This window comes from Chrysemys picta, chromosome 4 (assembly GCF_011386835.1).
Source record: "Chrysemys picta bellii isolate R12L10 chromosome 4, ASM1138683v2, whole genome shotgun sequence".
NCBI classification, from domain to species: domain Eukaryota; kingdom Metazoa; phylum Chordata; order Testudines; family Emydidae; genus Chrysemys; species Chrysemys picta.
Genome location: NC_088794.1, coordinates 32,005,265 through 32,031,270, shown reverse-complemented (window position 1 = coordinate 32,031,270; position 26,006 = coordinate 32,005,265). Strand labels below are relative to the sequence as shown.

The following is a 26,006-nucleotide window of genomic DNA, read 5'->3' as shown; positions in this document are numbered from 1 at the left end:
CCAGGGGAAATCACATAGCTGAGAATTCATTTAAGGATTTGTGTATTTAAGAGTTCTGGATTACAAAACATCACCCTCCCTGCCCCCCTCCCCCCATTTCACTGAAATTTGGTTTTGCTGGCAGCATCATAACAGCTCAGGTTGAAATGACGGGTGTCCTTTATTTTCCGACCCTCGGCCCTTTTATATAGAAACATCCTATTGAAATAGTCTATTAAAAATTATTCAATTTACAGGATTTCCTTTATAAATAGGAGAAAAGTCTTGTTTCCGTTGCCTCCCATTAAATCTCTTTACAAAGCTAGATCTTTTGAGGATTTTTTGGCATGAAATAAACAATGTCTGTGTGTGTTAAACAAGAAATTGAACAAGAGGGCTTACTGAGTTTGATTGTAATAAAAATATTTTAACAAGAAACCTATTGGCTACTTTCCAGCATCCTTTTCTGCATGCGGTTCATGGGATCACTAGATCAATAATTGTTCTTGCTTCCTAACCACCCCCCACAACCCTCATAGCACTTCCTTGATTGTCCCACTATCCATCATTGGTCAACCATTAGTGGTTTCCATTCTTTCCTGATTTGTTGTCTGCCATCAGCCTAAATATGCCTGGGTTTCAGACATCAGGCTAATAGCATTTCTGCAGAGCATGCGGAACTGTTGGCAAAGTGAGATTAACTAGGATCGCTTGGTCTTTTGCTCCCCAAGCCCAACAGAGGATAGAAGCATTATAGAAGCAGCATGCAGGGCCAGGGGGAGGGGAAGAGTACCTCCCATTGCTGTTTGGAGCTTCCTCTGGCCAGCTGAGTGGTGCTAGCAGGCACAGGAGGGAGCTGCATGCCAGAGAAAAGGTATTCACAACACAGGAGTCTTTTGAACTTTCTTTGTATTATTTTTGGCAATAAGAACAATACTGTAAAGCAAACGCAGCATAGCCCAGTGGTTACACTTCAGAGACCGAGGGTAAGAGAGTCAAGTGTCTCATCCAATAGACAAAAGTATGTCTAATAACTCTGCCTATTACAGTTAGTCAAGCATAGATATTAATCGCAAAATCTTGCTGGTATATATAATCTTGTAAGACATACAAGAACATGGAACCAAGATCATGCTAATGAGCAGGGTTAGTGAGGTTTCTCTGGCATTTTTTCTCTCCAACCATCATTGGTGAGGGTACAGAAGAGCCCCAGCAGGCCACGCCGCATGGTAAGTAAAACAATATGAATAAATGAAAGTCACAAGTAGTTTAACGATAAACTCCTGAGGGATCTGCAATAAACAGGAACCACACAGTGTAAGAGGCTTTGCATGACACAAATCCCTGAAAGCAGCTCTTCTTAATCTTCCTCGGCCTCGGTGCCACCTGAGGCCAGCAATTAGTTCTCATTTTAATTTCACCCAGAAGAGGTTTAGAGTCCAGTTCTCAGAAACCATGGATTTTTGTGTAGGGAACAAAATAGGTGCCTTGACTCTTTCCTCTATAATGTTTGCTCTAAGCGGGCCCAAAGTCTCGCTTTCTCTCTCCTCCTTGCCTCTGCCAGGGAGTTTACATCAGGAGGAAAAAATATTTTGTGTTGGATTTTCATAAGTGCTCAGCATTGGCCTCTCGCTGCTCCTACTGAGGCCAACGTGGAGTCCTGGGTCTGGAGCAAGGCTGATACTGAGCGGTCTTGAAATTCCTTTACACAGAGCTGCTCATGCTGTTTTCAGGATTCTCCCTGTCCCTAACATCAGGCAGGGCCATCGTCATGTCCTCGCTCTTCCCACATTTACCTATAGGGATCTATACGTAATGAGGATCTCTTGCATATCCAGCTGGAGGAGCTTCTGGATACAGGGCTAGGACATATAAGGTGCTGAGCTCTTGTTGAGAGGTGTTGATACCCTCATGTCAGTAGGAGCTGGGGGTTCCCAGCACACCTCAGCGGGCATTCAGCATCCTGCAGGATTAAACCAACACTTCTCTATGGAGCTCAGCAGGTCAGTCGTTTTTTTATCTGAGATCCCCAACAACGGCAGGTTTTATGGCTTCACCTGGTTCCTAAGGTATGTTTACACTACGAAATTAGGTCAGTTTTATAGAAGTCGATCTTTAGAAATCGATTTTATACAGTTGATTGTGTACGTCCCCACTAAGCGCATTAAGATGGTGGAGTGCGTCCTCAATACCATGGCTAGCATCAACTCACGGACTGGTGCACTGTGGGTAGCTATCCCACAGTTCCTGCAGTCTCCGCTGCCCATTGGAATTCTGGGTTAAGCTCCCAATGCCTGATGGGGCAAAAACATTGTCGCGGGTGGTTTTGGGTACATGTCGTCAGTCTCCCCTCCCTCCCTCCGTGAAAGCAATGGCAGACGCGTTTCATGCCTTTTTTCCTGGGTTACCCATGCAGACACCATAGCACGGCAAGCATGGAGCCCACTCAGCTCACCGTTGCTCTTGTGAGCATTGTAAATACCTCGTGCATTATCCTGCAGTATGTGCAGAACCTGGCTAAAAGACGCCAGCATGAGGACGATTGTGAGGAGGACATGGACACAGACAATCCTGAAAGCACGGGCTGTGGCAGTTGGGACATCATGGTGGCAGTGGGGCTGGTTGATACAGTGGAACACCGATTCTGGGCCCGGCAAACAAGCACAGACTGGTTGGACCACATAGTGTTGCAGGTATGGGATGATTCACAGTGACTGCGAAACTTTCGCATACGTAAGGCCACTTTCCTTGAACTTTGTGAGTTGCTTTCCCCCACCCTGAAGCGGAGGAATACCAAGATGAGAGCTGCCCTGACAGTTGAGAAGCGAGTGGCGATAGCCCTGTGGAAGCTTGCAATGCCTGACTGCTACCGGTCAGTTGGGAATCAATTTGGAGTGGGCAAATCTACTGTGGGGACTGCTGTGATCCAAGTAGCCAATGCAATCACTGATCTGTTATCAAGGGTAGTGACTCTGGGAAATGTGCAGGTCATACTGGATGGCTTTGCTGCAATGGGGTTCCCTAACTCTGGTGGGGCGATAGACAGAACGTATCCCTATCTTGGCACCGGACCACCTTGCCAACCAGTACATAAACCGCAAGGAGTACTTCTCAATGGTGCTGCAAGCACTGGTGGATCACAAGGGATGTTTCACCGACATCAACGTGGGATGGACGGGAAAGATGCATGACGCTCGCATCTTTAGGAACTCCAGGCTGTTCGAGCAGCTGCAAGAAGGGACTTACTTCCTAGACCAGAAAATTACCGTTGGGGATGTTGAAATACCAATAGTTATCCTTGGGGACCCAGCCTACCCCTTGCTCCCATGGCTCATGAAGCCATACACAGGCACCCTGGACAGTAGTAAGGAGCAGTTCAACTATAGGCTGAGCAAGTGCAGAATGGTGGTAGAATGTGTCTTTGGACTTTTAAAAGCACGCTGGCGCTGTTTGCTGACTAGATTAGACCTCGGTGCAACCAACATTCCCATTGTTATTGCCTCTTGCTGTGTGCTCCATAATAGCTGTGAGAGTAAGGGGGAGACGTTTATGGCGGGGTGGGAGGTTGAGGCAAATCGCCTGGTGTCCGATTTTTGAGCAGCCAGACACCAGAGCGATTAGAAGAGCACAGCTAGGCGCAGTGCGCATCAGAGAGGCTTTGAAAACCAGTTTCATGACTGGCCAGATTTCGGTGTGACAGTTGTGTGTGTTTCTCCTTGATGCAAACCCACCCCCTTTGTTGATTTTAATTCCGTGTAAGCCAACCACCCTCCCCCCTTTGATCACAGCTGACAAAAGAAATAAAGTAACTATTGTTTTGAAACCATGCATTCTTTCTTTATTAATTTAAAAAAAAAAGTGAGATAACTGACAAGGTAGCCCGGGTGGGGGAGAGAGGGAAGGACAAGGCCACATTGCTTATTGTAGCCACACTATAAATCAAAACTGTTTGAATGACTGCCTTCTGTTGCTTGGGCCATCCTCTGGAGTGGAGTGGCTGGGTGCCTGGACTCTTTTCCCCCTCTTCCCCCCCCCCCCACATTCTTGGGTGTCTGGGTGAGGAGGATATGGAACTTGGGGAGGAGGGCAGGCGGTTATACAGTGGATGCAGGGGTGTGTGTCTGTGCTCTTGTTGGCTTTCCTGCAGCTCCACCAGATGCTTCATCATGTCCATTTGCTCCCCCATTAGCCTCAGCATTGCCTCCTGCCTCTGCTTATCGCACTCACTTAATGCTTTCCTGGCCTCTGCCACTGAATGCCTCCATGCATTAAGCTGTGCCCTGTCAGTGCGGGAGGACTGCATGAGCTCGGAAAACATGTCATCGCGAGTGCGGTTTTTTTCACCTTCTAATCTGCAATAACCTCGGGGATGGAGATGATAGGGGGACCATAGAAACATTTGCACCTGTGGGGGGATAAAAAGGGAGAGTAAAATTTAAGATATACATTTCTGAGAACAAAAGGGAGACTCTTTCACAGTGAAGCAAGCAATTCACAGCAGACAGCACATGTGCTTTAGGTACAAGGTCTCATTTTGCCTTTTATATTGAGCGCCTGCCAGTATGGTGACACATCACACATGGCTGGGCAACAGAATTCGGTTTCCAGGTAGCCATGGTAAGCCAATGGGTACGCGGGGTTGGCGTCTTACGTCTTCATAATGTGGGAATGGTTTCAAACTGCAGCGCCCTCTTTTCCCATAGCAAGCAATGCCAGTTGGGTTTCACATTTAAAAGGAGGGGCTGCAGTTTTTGGGTGGATGTGCAGCACACACCTCCTCCCACCCCACGGCGTGGCTATTCTCTGGAATGATCCCGTCACCCCTCCCCACACCGCGTGGCTATTCTCCAGTATGATCCCTTTTAGCCAAGCGCAAACAGCCCAGCATGAACGGGGTCCTTTTAATGTTCCCTTACAAAAATTCCCCTATTTCAACCAGGTGACCCTGAATGATATCACTCTCCTGAGGCTAACACAGAAAGATATAGACTGAATGTTGCTTGAATGCGACCAAAACCCAGGACCATTTTCTACCATGCTTTGTGCTGCAGTGATTCCAGACTACTTGCTACTGGCTTGGCATGGTAAAGTGTCCTACCGTGGAGGACGAAATAAGGCAGCCTTCCCCAGAAATCTTCTGCAAAGGCTTTCAGAGTACCTCCAGGAGAGCTTCATGGAGATGTCCCTGGAGGATCCCTCTCCATCCCCAGACACGTTAACAGACTTTTCCAGTAGCTGTACTGGCTGTGAATGCATCCCAAGTCTTCAGGGCAAATCAAACATTAAACACTGTTGCTTTTAAACCCTGTACTGTAGTTACAAATGTGCACTCACCAGAGGTGCCTTCTCCGGCTTCAGGGTCAGGGATCCCACCTTGGTAGGGTATTGGCTCCAGGGTGATGAAAAGGTCCTGGCTGCCGGGGAGAACAGATTCACAGCTTGCCTGCTGTGCATTCTCCTCCTCCTCATCCACAAAATCCTCCTCCCTATTGAGTGAGACTCCCCCCTTGCAGGTGTCCACGGACAGTGGTGGGCTAATGGTAGGGTTCCCCCCCCACCCCCCAGAATGCCATGCAGCTGATCATAGAAGCAGCATGTATGAGGCTCTGACCCGGAGCAACCATTTGCCTCCTTTGTCTTTTGGTAGGCTTGCCTGAGCGCCTTAACTTTCACATGGCACTGCTGTGTGTCCCTGTTGTAGCCTCTGTCCACCATACCCTGTGCAATTTTTGGCATATATATATTAGCATTTCTTCTTTTTGATAGGCGTTCGGCCTGCACAGATTCTTCTCCCCATACAGCAATCAAATCCAGTGTCTCCCATTCGGTCCATGCTGGAGCTCGTTTGTGATTCTGGGGGGACTGCATGGTCACCTGTGCTGCTGAGCTCGCCACTCTGACCAAACAGGAAATGAAATTCAAATGTTCCTGGGGCTTTTCCTGTGTACCTGGCTAGTGTATCGGAGTTCAAAGTGCTGTCCAGAGCGGTCACATTGGAGCACTCTGGGATGGCTCCCGGAGGCCAATACCGTCGAATTGCGTCTGCACTACCCCAAATTCGACCCAGCAAAGTCAATTTTGATGCTACTCCCCTCGCCAGGGAGGAGTACAGAAGTCAATTTTAAGAGCCTTTTAAGTTGACGGAATGGGGTTGGTTGTGTAGACGCATTCATTTTAAAATCGACCTAACGTGGCTAAATTTGACCTAACCCTATAGTGTAGACCAGGGCTAAGTCTCTCTAACCTCCTTTTAGCCAAGATGTTTTCTGAGGAGGCAACTGAGGAGGCAATTTGTGGAGTCCAGGGAGATTACTGATGAACCCAGGAAGCTGAATAGCACAAATTGCCTCCTCAGTTGCCCCGGAACCTGCATGGGGCATAACAAAGCAAAAACATCCCCCGCCAAACTCGCAACCAGGTGTCTGGAGACAGTGGCAGTGCCAAGGGAGGCAGAGCCTCCTCTGGCGTATTCTACCTGCCTCCCGTGCTCCCATGCATCTTTTGCCATCAAGTTTCTATCCCCCAACAGGGTGGCTTTAAAGCTGCAGAAGGGGAGGAAAAGTGGGAGTTTGCTGGAGGAAAGCAGTGCAGATCTGTCAACTTTTGCCAGTTTTTAAAAGCTTTATGAAATGGGACTAGTCAAGTTGGTTTTACAGTCGGTACTTCTAGCTAGTGGCATCTATTCTTCTGTCTGCTTAAACATCCGCAGGGCTCAACAACAGAGTGCAGCTGAGCAGAACAAGCCAGCTTCAGAAGTCCACAAATTACTTGAAAATGAAAACCTAGTCCCATTGCTTGTAGTCTCTAGAGCTACTGGGGGGAAAGATAGCTCAGTGGTTTGAGCATTGGCCTGATAAAGCCAGGGTTGTGAGTTCAATCCTTGAGGGCGCCATTTAGGGATCTGGGGCAAAAATCTGTCTGGGGATTGGTCCTGCTTTGAGCAGGGGGTTGGACTAGATGACCTCCTGAGGTCCCTTCTAACCCTGATATTCTATGATTCAACCTTCGTGATTGAAACAGTAGCTCACGGCCTCATGCAAGGTACACCTCTACCCCAATATAAAACAACCCGATATAACACAAATTCAGATATAATACGGTAAAGCAGTGCTCCGGGGGGGACGGGGCTGCGCACTCCGGCGGATCAAAGCAAGTTCGATATAACGCGGTAAGATGTTTTGGCTTCCAAGGACAGCGTTATATCAGTGTAGAGGTGTATCTGCCATTCAGATCCCAAGATGTTGTGACTTTGTTCTTTTACATGCTAGTGGCTTTGTTGTTCTTGGCTTTAGGATTGCTTCGCATACTAAATACTGTACCATGGGCAGCTCTGTTCACTGAGCACAGGGTGCTCCCTAGACCAGGCGCCGTCTCTGGGCAAGTGCATTCAGCTCGTAATTATACATGAGTGGGTGTGAAAGGGGGTTTGTTTTAGCAGGTCAGAATCATTGCTAGGGGTGGCTCTGGAGTCGGCTCTTAGTTCCTTTTGTGGCCTCTTAAGGGACTCCCCAGTCAGTGGAGATTGAAATGTTTTTTTGTGCTAATAGGAAACATTGATTACATTGGAGTTACTTTGTTCCTTTAGCGAGTGAGCTACCTGCAGGAGGTTAATAAACTTGAACCAAAGTGCCCTAGTGTACGTAGGGTGCCTCATGTAGCCTGCTTCCTTGTAACATGTAAGAAGCCATAGGGTGCAAGAAAGGATATTTGTAGTATTAATGCTAGAAAACTAAACTACTCCTAAGTGTCACATTTTACTGCTCCCTTCCCTTCATTCTCCCTTAGCTTGTATAGGCAATAACTCTGTATGGGCCCTAGTTTCAGTGTCTCCTTCACAAACCCAGTGACAAGTTCAGAGTTAATGCGACTGCTACAAGCCCCAATATGTAAAGGTCACAATCGCCTCTGAGCATTTTCTGTGGAGGATGGAAAACCCACATGCTATTCAGCCAGTGCCTGAGTTGCTGTTAGGCAAATCAGGGCTGCTAGTCAGTTATGAATCTGAAGCCGGCTCTGGGTGTGATGGGCTCTTCTAGCCAAAATTCAAATTGATGTGTCAGCTTTAGGGGAAATGGCAACCTACGGATACTGTAAATTGGATCCACAAACATCTTTAAAGCAGTGGTTCCCTACCATCCGTCTGTGTATCTATTACTGATACTCAAGGCTTCCCGCCTGTAGGTTAACGAGGAGCCTCGTGCTGGGTTCCAGTGTGGCATCATTGTTCAGTCGTGTGCACTCTAACCTGCAGTTACATCCCAGGCTGCTCCAAAACTCGGTGGCAGAACATTTCATTCACTAAATAGTCTCAGGGGCTTAAAGAACAAAAGGACAATTATGTGGTTGCCAGTGGTATCTAAGGGATATAAATGAGTTCAGATGCTTATCTACAGCATGGTGATTCTTACTTGCATGCGCACACTTAAACTGAGTGCCACCTTTGGGGCCGGTAAGTAATTCTTCCGTGGGGCATGTTTGTTAAGGGCTGGAGGGGTTTTTGCCTTGAGCAAGGATCCTGTATTAGGGTGAGGTGAGCATATAGTAGTGATTTGATTTCCTTCAAATATGATGGGCTCTGAGCATTAGCAGGCATCAATCCTTTTAGTCAATGCCATCTTTCTTTTCAGTGAATGTGGCTTAGAAAATAAGCCAGCAAATCTCTTTGCAAAGAGGAACTCTTGCTATGTATTTAACTTTTATTCCTAACTGTACCAGTTTACTAGTCTTGGCCCATCCCTAGTGGACAAGCCAGAACCCCTCTTCAAGGCTCAGTGTAATCTCTACTCAAAAAAAGCCCCAGGAGGGGTTAATAGGCTTAAGATGGTTTTGTTTCTCTGGGGAGGAGGGAAATTGTAATTAGCAATCAAACCATAAAAATTTGCACTGCACAGCATCTAGGCTAAGAATACCTAGGGGTTTTTGCTATTGGTCTATGAGCTATGTATGAATATGTATTATTTTTCTAAACACGAACAGCCATCTCGGTGCTTTACGAGACAAAATATAACACGATCTCTGCCCTGAAGAGCTTCATAGGCAACCATCGATCCACTGGATCATGGTGTACGCGTCAGAGATCGGAGTAGAAACAATCCATTTTAAAAACCTACTGACGTAGTCCCTTGATAGTGTCAAAGTTAGATTCAGGACTCACAATTTGTTAGACCACTCTGTTTATTACCACAGCACTCTGCTAATACACTCAGATAATGTGAGCACCATGCAAGACCCACACTACCTTATTTTATACAGATAAAAAGGGCGCGAACCTAACAAGAGGACAAAGAAAGCAGAACTGACAAGTTTACCTGAGGCTAGACATACATATTCAATTTCCTTACTAACTTTTACAGATCTCTGGTTAATGTTCCACCATTAGCTTAAGTGGACTCATTGTTTATGCCTTAATGTTTCTTTTCCTGACACCTGTATTTCAACATTCCTTATTTCTGCTTAAAGGTACATACAGCATTTCTTTATTCCATTCTACTTTCACGATAGAAATCTTTAATGTTTGGGAGCTCAGATTTGGCATTGGTGGTAGTGGTAGGGGCTTTATTCTAGATTTCAGTGATGAGTGTGCCGCTTAATCTTTTCTCTGGAATAATTCAATAATAAAGAAACCTTTAAAGGAAAGTAGTGCACAAGCCTCGCTGCACTGCCCGTGCACATTAGGTGGGATTTATTTAATAGAAATTCCTATGAACACCACTTCAGGGTGTACCTGATTGTGTCCCTCTGCACAGATTAGCACATTTTCTATATGTTTCTGGTGTGCTCCTGAACAGAAATGAGAACAGTGTCTGCATGTACCTGGCACATACGACGGCACTGAGAGGGTTAAGTGGCTTCAGACTCATTGCTCTCAATGGCAAACTAACAGGCAGAAGATGTCTCTCGTCCGTGTCTGCTAGACAGGTCCACATTCCCACTTCCACACTTTTTCCATAATAATGGAATCAGAAATGGAGGGACCAGACCATGTTAAAATCTCAGCTTCTTGATTTCACGTAGGCAGTATTTCAGGTTCATTCATTTCAGACAGTTACGAGAGAAGTATCATTGAGAAAGACCTATGGAAATGTTCCTGAGGGTTTTTTCCCTTTCTCCCAGCCTCATAAAAATGCTGGGGAGGAAGCGAGACTAGCAATCCATAGACAGGCTGCATTTTTGTGCTCACTCTCCAAGTCTGCATGTATTTCTCTCATTCTGTTGTTGCTTTGTTATCGTTAAATACCGAAGAGTTACAGGCAGGCTGATGGTTCTGAGCTCCCTCTCTGGAATGAAGAGGTCTCTTCTCTTGAAATGTTCTATATCTAGAGGTGATATATATGGCTGTTTAATGGTTTTCCTTTCTCTGTCCCTTACTTCCATCCAGAAAATGAAAGAACAAGCCAAGAGCTTCTCATCAGAAATCAAGCAGATAGACTTAGATGTCAACCGCACCTTTCGAAACCACATCATGTTCCGGGATCGCTATGGAGTTAAGTGAGTATTGGATACATGGTTCCAAACTGTCCATAATTGGGAATCTGTTTTATTCTCTGTCCGATCCCTTGACTGACCATCACAAAGGTATCAGTTTGATAGCCCCAGGGGCTGAAGTGCAGGCTTCCTAACAGGTACCACACGTTCAGCAGCATGGTCCCTCTGTCAGCACACCTCTGACTTGGACGGGCCATGTCTAGTGGTGAGAGGGCTGCTTGGTCTCCATGCCCAGTCAGTGCCTCTTCTTCTGTGACTGCTAGTCCTTAGCTAGGAGGCTCCAGGCTGCAATGCAGAACCTAAAGAAACCAGGGAGTTAAAGTGGGGGGAAAATGGATACTTCTTCAGGGCTCCAGCAAGGATACAGGGCTCCCCTGCCTCCCAAAGGGGAAAAGAAATAGCTGCATTCATGGAAGGAAAATATAAACCTTTGGTAGGTGCAGTCACTGAAGTTGCTACACAGCAACTGATGCACTGGCATTTTACATATCTGTCCGCTACTTGTTAAGCTTAAACTGGGTGAGTTACCTCACCCATCTGGTCTCTCTAATATCCTGGGACCGACCCGGCTACAATACTGAATAATCTACTTATTGACACACACACACACACACACACACACATTCCTGCCTGGTTGCACGGAACAATATTTGTGCTGTTTCTGAGGCAGTTATGCAGGAACACTGACAACATTAAGGAGTGACATTTTCTACACATTTGGCTGAGGCTGGGAGTGAAGGGATTTTAGCTGTAGAGCACCCACTAGTGTTGATGGGAGTCATATTGCTAAGCCTCTACTAGTTGCACTGTATATTTATACCCTAGTTCTTCTTTAGCCAACACTGAAGGTGAGAGAGGAAATATCTCATAATAAATCAAGATGGTAGTGTTTTTCTGAGTTTTATAGCCTAACTGGACTGCTTACAAAAATGGATAGGAGGGTGCTGAAGACTATATATTTGTGCTTGTCTTCTTAATAGAGCTGTTGGTTTGATGGCATAGTTTAGCCCTGTTTCGTTGTTCTGGTGGTATTCCTCCATTGGGGAAAGAGAGGCAAGCCCTGTTGCCATAAGAGGTGTAATGTGTACCTGATGTAATTCTCTGAGTTTTGCATTGTTTCAGCAGAGGAACTTGCAGAAGCTATGGTAAAATGCACCTTTGCTTTTTGTGAAATACTTGTTGAAGTGCAAGATTAGCTCCTCAGACTATCAAATCTTAATGTCCTCTCTTTCTACCTAGGCAGCAAGCGTTGTTCCATGTCCTTTCAGCATACTCTGTTTACAACACGGTAAGTAGATCCAGCTAAAAGTGAGCACTCCTGAGTTGACCTCTTTCTTGACTTGCACAGTTCATCTTCCATCAAATGTTTAATTGGAAGGCCAGATGATTGTATACAGAGCTCCAATGATGCATCTTTGACAGTAAACATGGAGGAAAACCAAGTTAGTTATCTTCAGAAGCCACATATACAGTATGTCGTGGGTTCTTCAAACAGCTGTTTTATTCCCATGCATAATTCCAACTGCCTGTGATATCCTGAAGGTTTGATTGGGATGGAGCTTAACACAGGAAGATAAATTGCTCTTTACCATAATCTTTTTTTTTTTCTTCCCCTGAACAATTATCCTGGGAGTCTGGCCTACTGTCCAAAGAGAGTATCTATCTGTTTTTTCTCGTGATTTCTATCCCTGTGTTTAGTGGTATCCTCATGGTTGAAGACCGTAACTTCTTACAGTGTGTTAATCATTTTCAGCTGACGGGTTTAAAGGACAGTATGTGTAAATGAACTACAGAATTTAACTGTCTCCATCTGCCAGTGGAGGACAGTTAACCCAGAAGATCTAGATTGGCATAGTGGACTTGTAGACAAAAAACAATGTCATTCCCCTATCCCAAGCATACTTAGGGGACTGCTGAATTTCCCTTTGTATTTTTAGGACTAGCATGTTGACGGGAACCCCAAATAGCATCTGAGCAATACACTGTTTATCATCCTATACAGTATTTCCTGAAATAGCTGTAACATTATTTGTGACTGAATTTTTGTAGTTCAGGTTCACGTTTCCTTAGCTCCCACAGCATAAAAAATGAGATTCGAGGCATTGAACTAGTGGGTATATCCCCGTGTTACAGACCCATCAGGCAATTTGGCACGAAGAGCACTCTCTGCTCATAAAGATACAGTAGAGTACAGTAGGGTTTTCATTTTCTGGGTGTCTTGGGACCAGCCCTGGGATAGCAAAGCAGAGTTTTGTAAACCAAGTATAAGCCTACTTATGTAGTGGGAATTTCTGTAGTGACAACATGGATTGTCCTTGGACACTAAAATGCATCAAATTCATCCCAACTAAACTTTTTCATCTCTAGGTCACTGGTGCCAATTCAGGCAGCTAGTGACTGGAAGTTGTAACATTTGATGATGTGCAGAGGGCTATGTGAAATGAACTTAGCACTCTCTCTGTTCAGTTCCCAAAGGCAAGTGTCCATCTCTCTCCCACACATAATTGGCAGCCTGGCTAGTTTTCTCAGCAAAGATACCATGGAGCCTGATCTACCCTCTCACCTCTCAAGGTAGACTTTCTAGGTCTAAGCTAGAGGAGGCATGGGGAAACTGCTGCTGCTTTATTTGCTGTGGAACCTGGGCTATGGATGAATAGGAGACTTCAGTCTCCATAGATGTTAAGCTGACACTAAGGACTTGGTGCAGAATCCACTGATATCAAGTGGTGTCCTAAATGACTGACTGTTTGATCTAATAGAGATCCGGCATAGAAGTTCACAAGGAGCTATCTAGCAATTAAATGATAGACTTGAGGGAGAGATTTTTTCAAAGGCCCAAGTAGCAGTTAGGCTTCTAAGTCCTATTGAAAATCACTGGCTGTTAGTCCTTGGCCTCTTCCTAGGCATTCTTAGACATAGCTGCTGCAATCATGAGTTTAACCACAGTATGGACAGAGCCAGAGACTGAATAGCAGCTGATGTTCAAGTCCATGGGGCTGGCTTAGTTGAACAGTAGAAGCATAATGTAGTATCCTATGGGAGCTGTGAATCTGAGAATAAAGAGAGTAAAAACAGCCCTTGAACAGTGGGAAGGGAATGCACAGGTGGGATTTTCAGAAGCACCTAAGTGACTGAGGTGCACAAGCCCCATTGAAAGTCAGTGGGATTTGTTCTCCTGGATCACTCAGGTTGCTTTTGAAAACCCTATCCCTAGAGCAGTGGCTTTCAACCTGTAGTCCTGGGGATCCGCATATGGTGTTTAAAGGAGTCCGCAAAAGGTGACTTGTGAAAATAAAGTTTCAGATGCCAGAAAAGGCATTCCGTTTGTCTGGTCAAACAAACGTATGTGAAAACTCCCACCTGCAGGTCAAAACCCAGAAGTGTTGTCATTACCATAGAAGCCCACAGTTTAGCGCCCTTTCTCACGCTGCATCAAATGCTGTGCCAAGCATGTGCAACATTTATAGTTGAATTCTGTTCACTTAATTTTCAGTCTAAGACTTCTATGGCAGGGGTTTGCAAACCACAGGTTGAATTTCCAAAGGGGTCCTCACCTCCATTTGAAAATTTTTAGGGATCTGCAAATGAAAAAAGATTGAAAACCACTGCCCGAGAGTGTATCTTTAGAGACACAGGTATCCTTACCTGTTGAAAGTACTGACGTCTAGATGTTTTTAAACAAAGCTGTGCACTCGCCTAATGAAAATGGTGGCAGTCACGTGTACCTGTGCACAGCCCAATATGTTTAAGAATTAGTGTCATGTAAACATGTATGTGCTGCTTGTCCCTTCCAGGAAGTGAGCTACTGCCAAGGGATGAGTCAGATTGCTGCCATCCTGCTGATGTATTTAAATGAAGAGGATGCCTTTTGGGCACTGGCACAACTACTGACCAATCAGAGACATGCAATGCATGGTAAGCCTTAGCAGAAAAGCAGAACTGCAACCATTCCTGTAGACTTCACATGGTGGTTGATTAGTCTTCATGCTGCTGCTTCTTTGGTCAGCAAGAGGAAATCAGCAGTCAGATGTGTACTCCACCCACTTCCGGCTCTTGTCCCCTGATTGTTTGAAACATGTTTAAAGGCTTTATTATGTATAAAATGATCGAAGTATGGAGCCAGATTTGGCCCTTGCATGCTGACTAGTTTATAATTGAAAAACTTAGGGTTTATCTGCACTGAACTTTCTTGATGCAAGGTAATTAACACATTTGTAAAAGCTAGTGTGTTCCAGCATACAAACATTTCATGACAATCAGTTAACTCTAGGTTTAAAAATAATGTCTAGTGTAGACTTACCCGTAGGAACCATACATAGTGGGCTGCTTTAAACACACTATAGAATACATTCCCAGACATTTGTCCAGACATGTTCTGGGAAATGTGGTGTACTATTTTACACCAACCACAGTAAAGCTCCTTTCATTTTATTCTGATTTTTAAACTGAAGAAGTGGGGAGGTTTTAAGTCTCTGTGCAGAGATTTTTTTTTAATAAGAAGGGTGGTTTGTGTAATTTAATCGCTACAGAAGATCATAGTGAGGGACCGTTGAAAGATGTTGCTCAAATGCTTCTTGCTTTTATTTATACTGTCATAAAACCACCACATATTTTGCTTAAAAAAAAAAGGCTCTTGGCATATAAGAAGCAGAGGGCATGCACGGAAGATAGAACTACCCTCTAACTTTATTATAGTTTTCTTTAACATCTGGGTTAAAATGTGTCTGCCACTAAATTATAGTGATTATAAGCTCGTGTTGTGCTCCCATTGTATAGCACCTGTTTACCACTGTTGAAGTCTGTTCTAGACCAAGAGAGGTGATGTACTGCTGATCATACCTTGCCATGCAAATAAAGGGCCTGATCCAAAGTCCATGGCAGCCTTTACATTGTCTTCAGTGGGCTCTGGATCAGGCCCAGATTGTAATGGAGTGCTTAAGGTTTGACTGGTCTGCTGTGGAAGAGCAGTTTCAGAAGAACCAGCTTTGGATGCCAGAGTAGGGTATGTTGCAGAGTTTTAGACGCAGCCCAAATAAAAGGGATAGAACCTAGGCCATGCAAGACAAAAGGCCATTAAGGCCTGATTTGTAGAGCATCCTCATTGAAGTCAATGGGGGACGTCGATGTTCAGCATCTTGGAAAATCAGTCCCCCAGACTACATCTGTCATTACTTTTAGGTTTGTCTCTAATTGCTTCTGTGTATTTTTCTTTTCAAGGGTTTTTCATTCCCGGGTTCCCAAAGCTGCAGAGATTTCAGGCCCATCATGAGCAGATTTTAAGCAAACTATTTCCGAAGCTGAAGAAGCACATGGTATCTTTTTGTCAACCATCTTCCCATACTCATGTCATGTTTACATTAATTGCTTTAATGTTAACTTGTTCTGTTAAATACACCTCTACCCTAATGTACAGCTAATCATACAACTGCTTCCGCCACTGAAGAGTTAGCTAAATACCTGTCTCATTTGTCTCCTAAATGTTTCTGAAGTGAACAGTTCAGGTTTTGTGGCTGGCCACCAGCATTTGTGCGAGAGATTTTAAAATCTGGAGACTTTCCTAGAAAAGGCAGGAAAATTTATCCAGGGCATGTGTGAACGGAGTTATTTCATGCACTAACCGGGCATTGCTATGTCATGCTGGCCATAAAACCTGGAGGGTATTATCATCTTCTTGCATTACAGATGCTGGAAAGCCCAGAGCTTTTCCCTTACAGTTTGGCTCCATGATGCACATTTGTTTTCATTTAACATTCTCCCACGCCAGTCCTGCTGTATGGGGACGTTTCCTTCCTTCCAGCAGAGGGACACATTAGAACTGATGCAGTGTCATTCAGTTTGCTGGCTCAGCATCTCCAACTGTTTTTGTCTCCAGCAGATGGTACAATGCCATTTGTTGGCTGGAATAGCATCTGCAGTATGGGACTGAGACCTAGCAACTAGCCAGCTATTTTGTGACACTCACTCCTCCTTTTCTGCATGTGTTTCATATTTTGGGTACAGACGCTCCCCGACTTACACAAACGTTCCGTAACTCGAATTTTGCATAAGTTGGAAAAGTATGCCTGACGATTACGCCAAAAACAACCCTCCTATTTCTAGCTTACGGAACTTTTTCCATAAGTGCGGATTTGCATAAGTCGGGTTTGCTTAACCCCTGCATTCCTAGCGGGGCTTGGTGGCAATATCTCCAGGAAAAGCTGTTTATATTGTCGTCATCTGAAATAGCTTTTGCTTGGTGCTGCAGATGAGCCCACCTCTGCAGTAGAAATGTAACAGAGTAGGGCTAGTTTTTCACTTAATTACTGCTGTTGTGAGAGCGATGGTGGCGGGAGAAGGAATGCTGCATTCCAGCCAATAGGAACAAAAATACCTTCATTTGAGTGACTCCACGAGCTAGTAACCATATTTTCCTAAATGGATAGCATGCTATGCCTCTGCAAAATGGGGTATGGAAAAGTACAGTCCTTTGCTGTTAGAAGAGGGGCCCATGTCCGTGCTTTGACAATACACCCCCCTGCTTAATATGATCATACCAGGTGCTATTGTTAATAAACTTTCTTGAGCTAATTCATGTTTGAACACTTAAGCCTGGTCTACACTGGGGGGGGGGGGGGGGAGATCGATATAAGATACGCCACTTCAGCTACGCTATTCTCGTAGCTGAAGTTGCGTATCTTAGATCGACTGAGATTGACTTACTTTGCGTCCTCGCAGCGTGGGATCGGTGGCCGCCGCTCCCCCGTCGACTCCGCTTCCGCCTCTTGCCCTGGTGGAGTTCCGGAGTTGACGGGGAGTGCATTCGGGGATCGATGTATCGCATCTAGATGAGACGCGATACATCGATCCCCAATAAATCGATCACTACCCATCAATCCGGCGGGTAGTGTAGACATACCCTTAGTAGTAAGATTTATATCCTTGTTTCTGGCTGATCTGTCCAGTTAAATAATATCTAACCGTTTGGAAAGTGAAGGTAACAGAGTGGAGGTGGAAGCTGAAGAGACTCTGGACAGATACAGGGAGTTTCTTGCTTGGCAAAAAGAGTTTGCTGGAAAAGAGAAGGTAGCTGGCACCCCTAGAATCCCAGCTGGACTGGTGGTGAGTGTAGCTGACGGGGGGGGGGGGGGAGTTTTAGAGGTGTTCCCCCTCCCCCCCTTGTTTCTGGTGCTCCTCTTTCAGTTTCTCTTTTCTGATACCACAGCAGTGCTCCTGTTGTTTTCATACAGGTGCGTGTGTTGCACATCATCTCTCCAGTGAGGCACACACTGCAATTTTTCACCTAGCACCAGAGTGAGGGGGAAGCAGAAGGAGAGCAGGCTTGAAACTAGTGATAGCAAATGTCCAAAAGGCCCATTTAGAGAAGGATCCAAAAATTCACATAGCCATGAACACACCTGTCTGTGTGCCATTGCCCTCTACTAGATAGTGTCCAACCTGCTCAAGCATGTGGGAACTTGTCTCCTAGTGCCTGCAGACCACACAGGCAATGAACCAGTACAACTAGTTAAGTGTCTCCTTTAGCTCAGCAAGTAAGGGCTTGTTTGGTGCTTGTTATGTGAATGTGGTGTAACAAACAATTTTGTCTGTAAGCATGTCTAGAATTATTATAGGATGCTTCTCTTCTTGCCTATGTCAGGTGAGCATTGTGAGGCTTGATTGTTTGAATCACAGAACCACAGGGTTAGAAGGGGCCTCAAGGGTCAACTAGTCAAATCCCTTGCCAAGCTGCAGGGTTTGTTGTGTCTAAACCATCCAAGACAGGTGGCTGTCCAGCCTCCTTTTGAAAACCACCAGTGAAGGAGGTTCCACAACCTCCCAAGGCGTCTGTTCCATTGCCCTGCTGTTCTTACAGTTAGGAAGTTTTTCTGGAGATTTAATCTAAATCTGCTATGCAGTAGTTTGAATCCATTGCCTCTTGTCCTGCCCTCTGCGGCAAAAGAGAACAACTTTTCTCCATCTTTTTTTTTTTTATGGCAGCCTTTCAAGTATCAGAAGACCGCTATCATGTTCCCCCTCTTCTCTTTTCCAAACTAAACATACCCAGTTCCTTCAGCCTTTGCTCATAGCACTTTGAGATCCTTGAATGGAAGAGGTGTAAAAACAATGTTATTAATCGGACTCATTTGTGTTTCTGTTGCCTGAACTTTTTTTGCAGACCTCTCTTGTCTGGAAATTGGGCCAGAAAACCCTCTAGCACAAATGTCTTTTCTGTGGCATGTTGGCACTTGTATGGGGCTAAGTATATCTGGAGCAGCTGAAACCAGGGGTACAAATGTAACTACGGTGAGGCTCAGGTTCATGCAAGGGTTTGGGTTGGTCTTACTGTCATTTAAGTAGGGACAGGAGACACAGTTCAGATGAGATGACGCTTCATAGACCCGTCCGGAGTCTGACAAACCATTTCCAGGACCTCGGCCAGAAATCAGTATTAAAAAAACATGAGATTTACACAAGGCTCCAGCAGCCAGTCCAGTGAAGTAAACATCTCTTTGCTTGCTGTCTCATTCTAGGACAAGGAGCAGATGACAACGGGGATTTACACAACCAAGTGGTTCCTGCAGTGCTTCATTGACCGGGTGAGAGCTGTTCCTGGAGAGCTTCTACTTGGCAACCTGGATCCAGAGTTGATTTTCTCTAGTGCATCTGGGAATTTTTACATATTTTTCTAATAAGATTCTATGAATATTTTAGAGGCCAAGATATTTTGCATATTTTCATAAAGCATATACCCGGCAGGAGATAGGCTTAAAATAACTGCATGCCACTCAGACGGTCACACCATGAATAATAGATGGAAAGATGGTTTTAGGGCAAAAGTATAGGCGTGGGAGTCAGATTTTTATTTTCCTTGGCTCTGCAACAAATCTGCTAAATCACTTACCCTCACTGAGCATCCCCAGCTTTATAAAGAAGATAATACCTACCTGAGTAGAGTGAGTTCATTACACTTGTAAAGGACTTTGAGATCTTTGGATTGAAGGCAGTATAGTATAGTCATGTAAAGTTCATATACTCTGAATTAAATTAACTGCTGTGGCCAAAATTTTTAAACTTCAGCAAATAAATGTAGGCTCATGAGTCCATAATTAGATATCACAACAGAAATGGCCCAATTGTCTAAGTTGTTAAGCCACCTGCAGTTCTCACTGACTTTACTGGGAAATGAGGTTGCTCAACACCTCTGACAGTCAACCACTTCTGTTTAAATTGGTCTGGCTGCTGGCATAGAGCAGCTGCCAATGGCCCCTACAAGATATTCCAGCAGGCAGGAATCAAATGTGTAAGGGAGTCTGCTCCACTTCTTTTCTCCAACCACACTTCTATGGTCATAGCCGCAGGGAGCGGCAAAGGCGCCACTTCAGTGGCTGTGTGCCACAAAAGATTCCCCTACACTGGTGGAATTCCCACACTGCTGGCTTGAGGGCAGCTTTGTGCCACCAGAGCAGTGCAAAGCTGCCTTAATATACTAGACAGGCCCCAGGATCATCCAATTAAACAGGCCCTGGTCTGTTCTGCTGATTCTCATGTCCAGCCTTGAAAATAGCAAAGCTTTCACATACTTGCAAAACTAAATATAGTAACGACTTTTCAAGGTAGGGAATCCATTTTCAAGTTGGCTTAGATTGAATTTTTTTCACCTTACGGTCCCAAAGAAGGAACGTTGTATCTGTCTTAACTGCAACTCTCTGGCCAGCCAAGCATGTGAACAATTGTTTTAAAACCAGAATTGTAGCTCATAATACACGCATAACCCTAAATCGGTCCTGAAAACAAAGCATCTCTCTGTGCTATGTTGGGGTGTTAATTGGAAGGTTTATGGCACATTCTATGCACTGGCGTTCCTGAGCAGATCAATCCAGCTAGAATTGCCCTGGGGCAAAATACCCATGCCATCTGTTACAGATCGTGTCCGATTCCCCTTGCTGGCAGACCACCACAGTGCTGGGACGGGAATCCAGCATCTGGATCCCCTGGTGTTTTAAGCCTCAAGTCTGAACAGATTCCAGGCACTGCCCCAGTCTTGGGGTCCCTTGATGCTCTTTGAGTGCAGACCCTCTGCCTAGCACCATACAACCCGGAGAGCTGCAACCAGGCAGCCCCGCTCCCTAACCCTCGGAACCAGTGCTGACTCCTCAGACTGCCCCTGTCATTTAAACGCAACCACTCCCAGAATCCCACCAAAGGGGTGAGCCTTCAGAGATACAATTTAACTCACAGGCCCCATGGTAGTTGTAGCATATAACACACACTGCACAGAGTTCTACGGTGCTGTTGCTCTTTACTAAATTGCATGAGAAATACACAGATCCATACAAAATAATACATCCTATGTGCATTTCCTCTCACTCTAGCTCACACTGTGTGTTCATGTAGGTGGGATCTCCCCTGCTTTGCCTCACCCAGCTCCCAAAGCAGCTTCACTCCTCTTCAGCTGGTGAAAAATGGCTAAAGAGAGCGAGCAAATAGACCAGCTTCTGCCCTTTATCACCTTCCTGTCTCCTACATCAGGTGACTCCCTGGTCAGCCTCAATAGGGGACCACAGTGTGTTATGGGTAACTTTGTTGCTAGGTGAGCTCTCCCCTGATAAATCCCTTCTCCTGGTCGGGAGGCAGACTGTTGTTTAGTGCTGTTCCATGTCAAGTAATGTTAAGTCAGTGACCCTCTTTTGTTAGCCCTTTGTCACCCGCCTTTAGAATTTCGATCCAGCATAAAGGCAAAAGCACAGAGAGAAGCCAACGAGCCTCAGATGAAATTGGCAGATTAGTATAGATACTTACAGGGAAAGGGTTCATAATCTCACCCAGAATCCATATGTTTTACAGGCAGATTCCCCAAATCATCACATCATCTAACCTGCTTCTTTTTGTAAACAGACTCCCTTCACGCTCACCTTGCGGTTGTGGGATATCTACATCCTGGAAGGAGAACGGGTTCTGACAGCTATGGCATACACCATCCTGAAGCTGCACAAAAGTAAGCGGCTCAGCAGACTCGCTCGATTTCCCCATTCAGCCGGGATGATCCTATCATTAGAGCCTGGGGGTTAGATTTAACCTCCTTAGTCAGGAAGGGCTTAGGGAGAGACCAGCCCAGCATTGGTTTGAAAGTTTTTCTTTTACTTTAATTGGACCAAGCTACAGATCTAACCAAAATGGATGCATCTCCTGAAGCTGTGTCCATTTACACCATGTCTGAAGTTAGCCGGATGGGGCCCCACAGTTGGCCGTTTGGCTTTTTTCTCTGTATCGTTGGATTTACACATGTATGATATCATGCAACCCCTACTGGGCATTACAGACTGGTGCCGTTTCAGGCCTCACCCGGATTTCAGAGAAAGCAAATTACTACACATAGTCCCGTGTTTGACTCTTAACGCCAGAGGGGAACTATGCCTTTGCCCTCAAAAAAGGCATATTGGCCTTTTCACATCTACTCCCCAAGGGCCAAATCCCACCTGCTCAGTATACTGAGGGAGAGAAGAGAGATTACTCAGGGCATCCTCTGCTGCAGGACTTCCATCAGCCACTGGGAAATTCCCATCAGTGGACCAGGGCAGTATGTCCTATAGGAGCTCTGCCTTGCTCAGCGCACATTGGCAGTGGAGATGAATGCTTTGTGGTTGATTGCTTGGTTCTGTTAGCGCTAGGTGCTGTACATACACCAAAGAAGGCACAGTTCCTGCACTGAAACATCCAAAGTCTTAAAAAAAAAAAAAAAAAAAAAAAGTCCCCCACCATGCTGCAATCCTGGGCCCAATCTACAGAACTGTAAACATTGCAAAATGCGCTTTCTGATGCCATGTACGGTATTGTATACATGTATAACATGCTTTACAGAAAAACTATTTTGAGTGTTTTAGAGCACATTTGAAAATGTTAGTGGGACTATTTTGTTTTATTTGCATCTCTTCTTCTGCAAAGTAATGTTCCTTAGTCCAACTAAACAAGGCTCAGAGGAGAGAGCAATACAATAATGTATTTATAAAAATACTTCTAAAAATGACCTGAAATTGCTTTTATTTATATAAAAATGTCACTGCCTTACAGTTAGATATTTCAGGACTTCGTGGCCCTGCTGGTCTTATTGGAGAACTCAGCATCTCCTCTTTCCAGTGGTACAAGGCTCTCCTTTGTAGCCATACCAGTCACAGGACAGAGGGGTCAGCTCCTAAACCTGTCACTGGGCAGTAGTGAATATTGCTCATTGAAGGCTTTGGCCAGTGCATCTTTTTTAGAGGGAACAGGACAAATGCAGGGGTTTGAAGCTGCTCTGAGGTTTGGAATGTTTGAATAAAGCCTAAAGAGATGGATTAGTGGACGGAGTGCAGGTGTAATGGTCAAAAGTGCATGGTAACCATGCATCCATCCATCACATGGATACCATTAGTACATTAGCAGGGTAGGTGCATTTATAAGTGGGTGAATGCTATTTATCTCCATCCATCCTAAACTTCATATAATTGTTTAAAAGTCTTACCAAGAAAGAAATCTTAGCGGTAGACCCAAGTGCACTGTGGAACTTTTTAGTGTGCAGTAGCAGGGTCCGCTCAGCCAGCTAGTGCATGGCAGGCACGCAGGGTAGATTTACACCTCCGCTTGCTGTGCACTAAGTCTCCATGTGGACTGGTTTGTGCATGTGAAGTAATGTATGTAAAGAAAAAGAGAGGAAGACTGGACAAATTAAGCCTTGATGAACAATGCAGTGGGACAGGTGGCTAATGGCAGTGGCTGCTCTCCATCACAGATGGCTGTGAAATCATATATTAGATACGGGAAGAGTGTGAAGCACCAATTCTGAATGTCTGTGCTGAGCAACCTCAGGTTGCCCTATCCACCATTAATCTGTTGTGTCTGTAACATGCAGATTTACTCCCCCTAGAGGTGCAAAAGAAACATTCAGGAACAGTCAGACTCATTCTGTCACTGAACCAAGGCCCTGAACCTGGAAACATTTATGCACCTGCATAATCTTACTCATTCAGTGATCCCATTGAAGACCATGAGAACTACTCACCTGAGTAAAGTTACATGCAAACATAAATGTTTGCAGGATTGGGACTAGAGATCGACTTGAGAGAACCATAAATACCGGGCAGAAAAACACATGGAAAAAGGAAGCCATGCATTGTTTCTTCTGCCCCACATTGTAACTTAAATGTAAAACAAATGTCCTATACTGATAGAGTTAAAACTGCTGATCCAGTAGAAACACTGTCTGGATCTCTCTCTCTCTCTCTCTCTCTCTCTCTCTCTCTAATTGAGATACCATGTTGTTCTCATATTTTGTTGTGTTTTCTGCTGTCCGCTAGAACGCTTACTGAAGATGTCCCTGGAGGACTTAAGGGAATTCCTGCAGGAGAGAATTTCTGCTTCTCTGCATTATGAAGATGATATTATTATTGAACAATTGCAAACGTCCATGACTGAATTGCGCAAAATGAAATTTGACCTTCCGCCCCCAGGTAGGCAGAGCATGAAAGCAGCATTAATTTCAATTTTTCTACTGCAGCCCAGGGTAGGCCAAGCAGTTGAAATTAACTCCTTGATGCCAGCACTAACCATATCTTTCAAGGCCAGAGCAATGCAATTTTTTCAGGATTCTTTTCTCTGTAAACAGCAGGAAAAGGCTAACTGCTGTGGCCTTCTGAATTGCAGAGGCAACTGTGTGACCCCGGTTCTCTGTTCTGTTTGAGATCTCTTGGGTGCAAAGATAGACTGAGTTGAGCAATGGTGGCTTTATGTCAACGTAGTAATCTGGGACCAGACAGCTCCTGGGCCAACAGCTCCTAGGGAGATACGTGGATTTTTCGGCAAAACTCAGCACCAGGCATGCTGAGCTCTTTTGAAAATCTGGCCCTATGTGCCGTTTGTCATTGATGTGATTTTTTTTTTTTTTTTAAGCCCCAAGTTGTATCACTCTGCTCTTCCTGGGTATTTTGTTGTTGTTCTGATTTGCAGAGTCTTTGCACGTTTAAATTGAGCCAGATGTTGCAGCTGTGGTCTGCGTGCGTTGTTTTGGTTACACAGATTTTCTGGGTGTGTGAACTTCCCAGCCACTGGCACTTCACAGGGCAGGGAGGGGCAATGTTGTGTTTCACATAGTGCAGGGGTTGCCATGGTAATTGCCCTCTTTATGTTGTAGCATTGTATTCCCGGAGAGTGGTTAGATAGAGCCCCCTTAGCATAAATCCTTCATCATACACGAGATGGAACCTCAGTTGGCTATGGCTCCTGCTGTAGAAACACTTATTGAAAAATAAATGAAACACTCATTAGAAACCTACAAAACCCCACCTGGGTAAGTACATGAATACAGCATAATTGCACTGAACTGTGAGTCTGCAGTTCTCTCTAAGTCTGCTGTGAGGAACTCTTGTGTAAGGCTGTAACTAGAGATTGGCTAAGGGGAACCAGGTTCTGCAACCTCAAATCAGGGTGGTTTGGAGCCAGTTTAACTTTTATCAGAACTCCCGTTTGGGACTATGTATAATCAGACTAATAAACCCTGATCAGCTGACAACACAAACACACATGGAAATGCTTTTCTTATATGGTAAGAGGGAATTAATTATTGAACGTGATCATTGATTGATATCAGTAAAGAACTTTGAGCTCCTCTGAGAAAAGATTGCAAAACTTAAGGTTGAGATTGTCACTTGCCGTACATGCTTGTGCAGGGGAATAACAGAATATGATAACTTCCCCTCTGCTCTGCTTTACAGGCTACCCAGGTTGCTGGTGTGTGCATAGAGGAGGGGATGAGCTCTCTCTCCCTTCCTCTCTCTCTCTCTCTCTCTCTCTCTCCTCCTCCCCCCCCCCCCCCCCCCCCCCCCCCCCCCCCACACACACACACACACACACACACACACACAGAGGTAGGCAGGGGGAGGAGGTAGCAGCACCTGACAAGAAACTAGCACACATGAATTTCCCTGTGGAATACAGGGAGATCCAAGAAAGGCACCGTGATGGGTCACCATTCCTTTGCCTGGCTGCCTCTGGACAGGTGCAGATGCATGCTGACTCATGCATCTTGCCCTGTGTAAAGATTCAGCCTTGCCTGAAGGCTCACAACAAAGTTGCGAACAGCGAAGTATGTCCATTTTACAGCTAAACAGAGACGGAGGTTAAGTGACTTACTCAGAGCTGCACAATGAATAAAACCCAGGAGTCCTGACTCCCAGTGCCCACCTGCTTTGCTTTGCTTGTTTATACCGTAACAGTATCAGAAATGTCAAGTCTGGTGCATCCTGCTTTTGGGGGCTGACCTCTGGGAGACCTCAGGGGGTGTCTTTTGTGAGCTCTACCACTGTAGGTGAAGGGGAAGGAGATGTGAATCTTTAACAAAGGCCTCCTTTATCCAGCTGGTTCATCACTGAAGTTAAAATAGGTGCTAACAATAACAATAAAATAAACCCATCAGCCTGGAGGTGTGGAAATCCTCTGGCTCAGATCTCTTCTCTCAACCGCTCAGGCTTTTCACTCCTGGGGAAGCACTGTGGTGGTCAGACTGATAGGGCACTGGAGACCTGTGTTCTGTT

At 45.2% G+C, this 26,006-nt stretch overlaps 1 protein-coding gene and 1 long non-coding RNA gene across 8 annotated transcripts in view; one reads left to right on the top strand and one right to left on the bottom strand.

Moving 5' to 3' along the window:
• LOC101938488 (USP6 N-terminal-like protein) overlaps positions 1–26,006 on the top strand; it is a 175,228-nt gene that overhangs the window by 142,517 nt on the left and 6,705 nt on the right. For all 7 annotated transcript variants that reach the window (XR_010600465.1, XR_010600466.1, XM_065591960.1 and 4 more), the window contains 7 exons: positions 10,358–10,467; positions 11,704–11,752; positions 14,259–14,379; positions 15,682–15,776; positions 18,975–19,040; positions 21,340–21,439; positions 23,775–23,927. Coding sequence is in view for 5 of the 7 variants with exons in the window: in XM_065591960.1 (XP_065448032.1) it covers positions 10,358–10,467; positions 11,704–11,752; positions 14,259–14,379; positions 15,682–15,776; positions 18,975–19,040; positions 21,340–21,439; positions 23,775–23,927 (694 nt within the window). In the remaining 2 variants the exon portion in view is untranslated. The remainder of the gene's footprint in view (positions 1–10,357; positions 10,468–11,703; positions 11,753–14,258; positions 14,380–15,681; positions 15,777–18,974; positions 19,041–21,339; positions 21,440–23,774; positions 23,928–26,006) is intronic.
• On the bottom strand, positions 3,795–5,873 carry LOC135982972 (uncharacterized). The gene is made up of 2 exons (XR_010600467.1): positions 5,314–5,873; positions 3,795–4,384 (listed from the first exon to the last, which is right to left on the bottom strand). It is a non-coding gene; the product is annotated as an uncharacterized LOC135982972 (long non-coding RNA).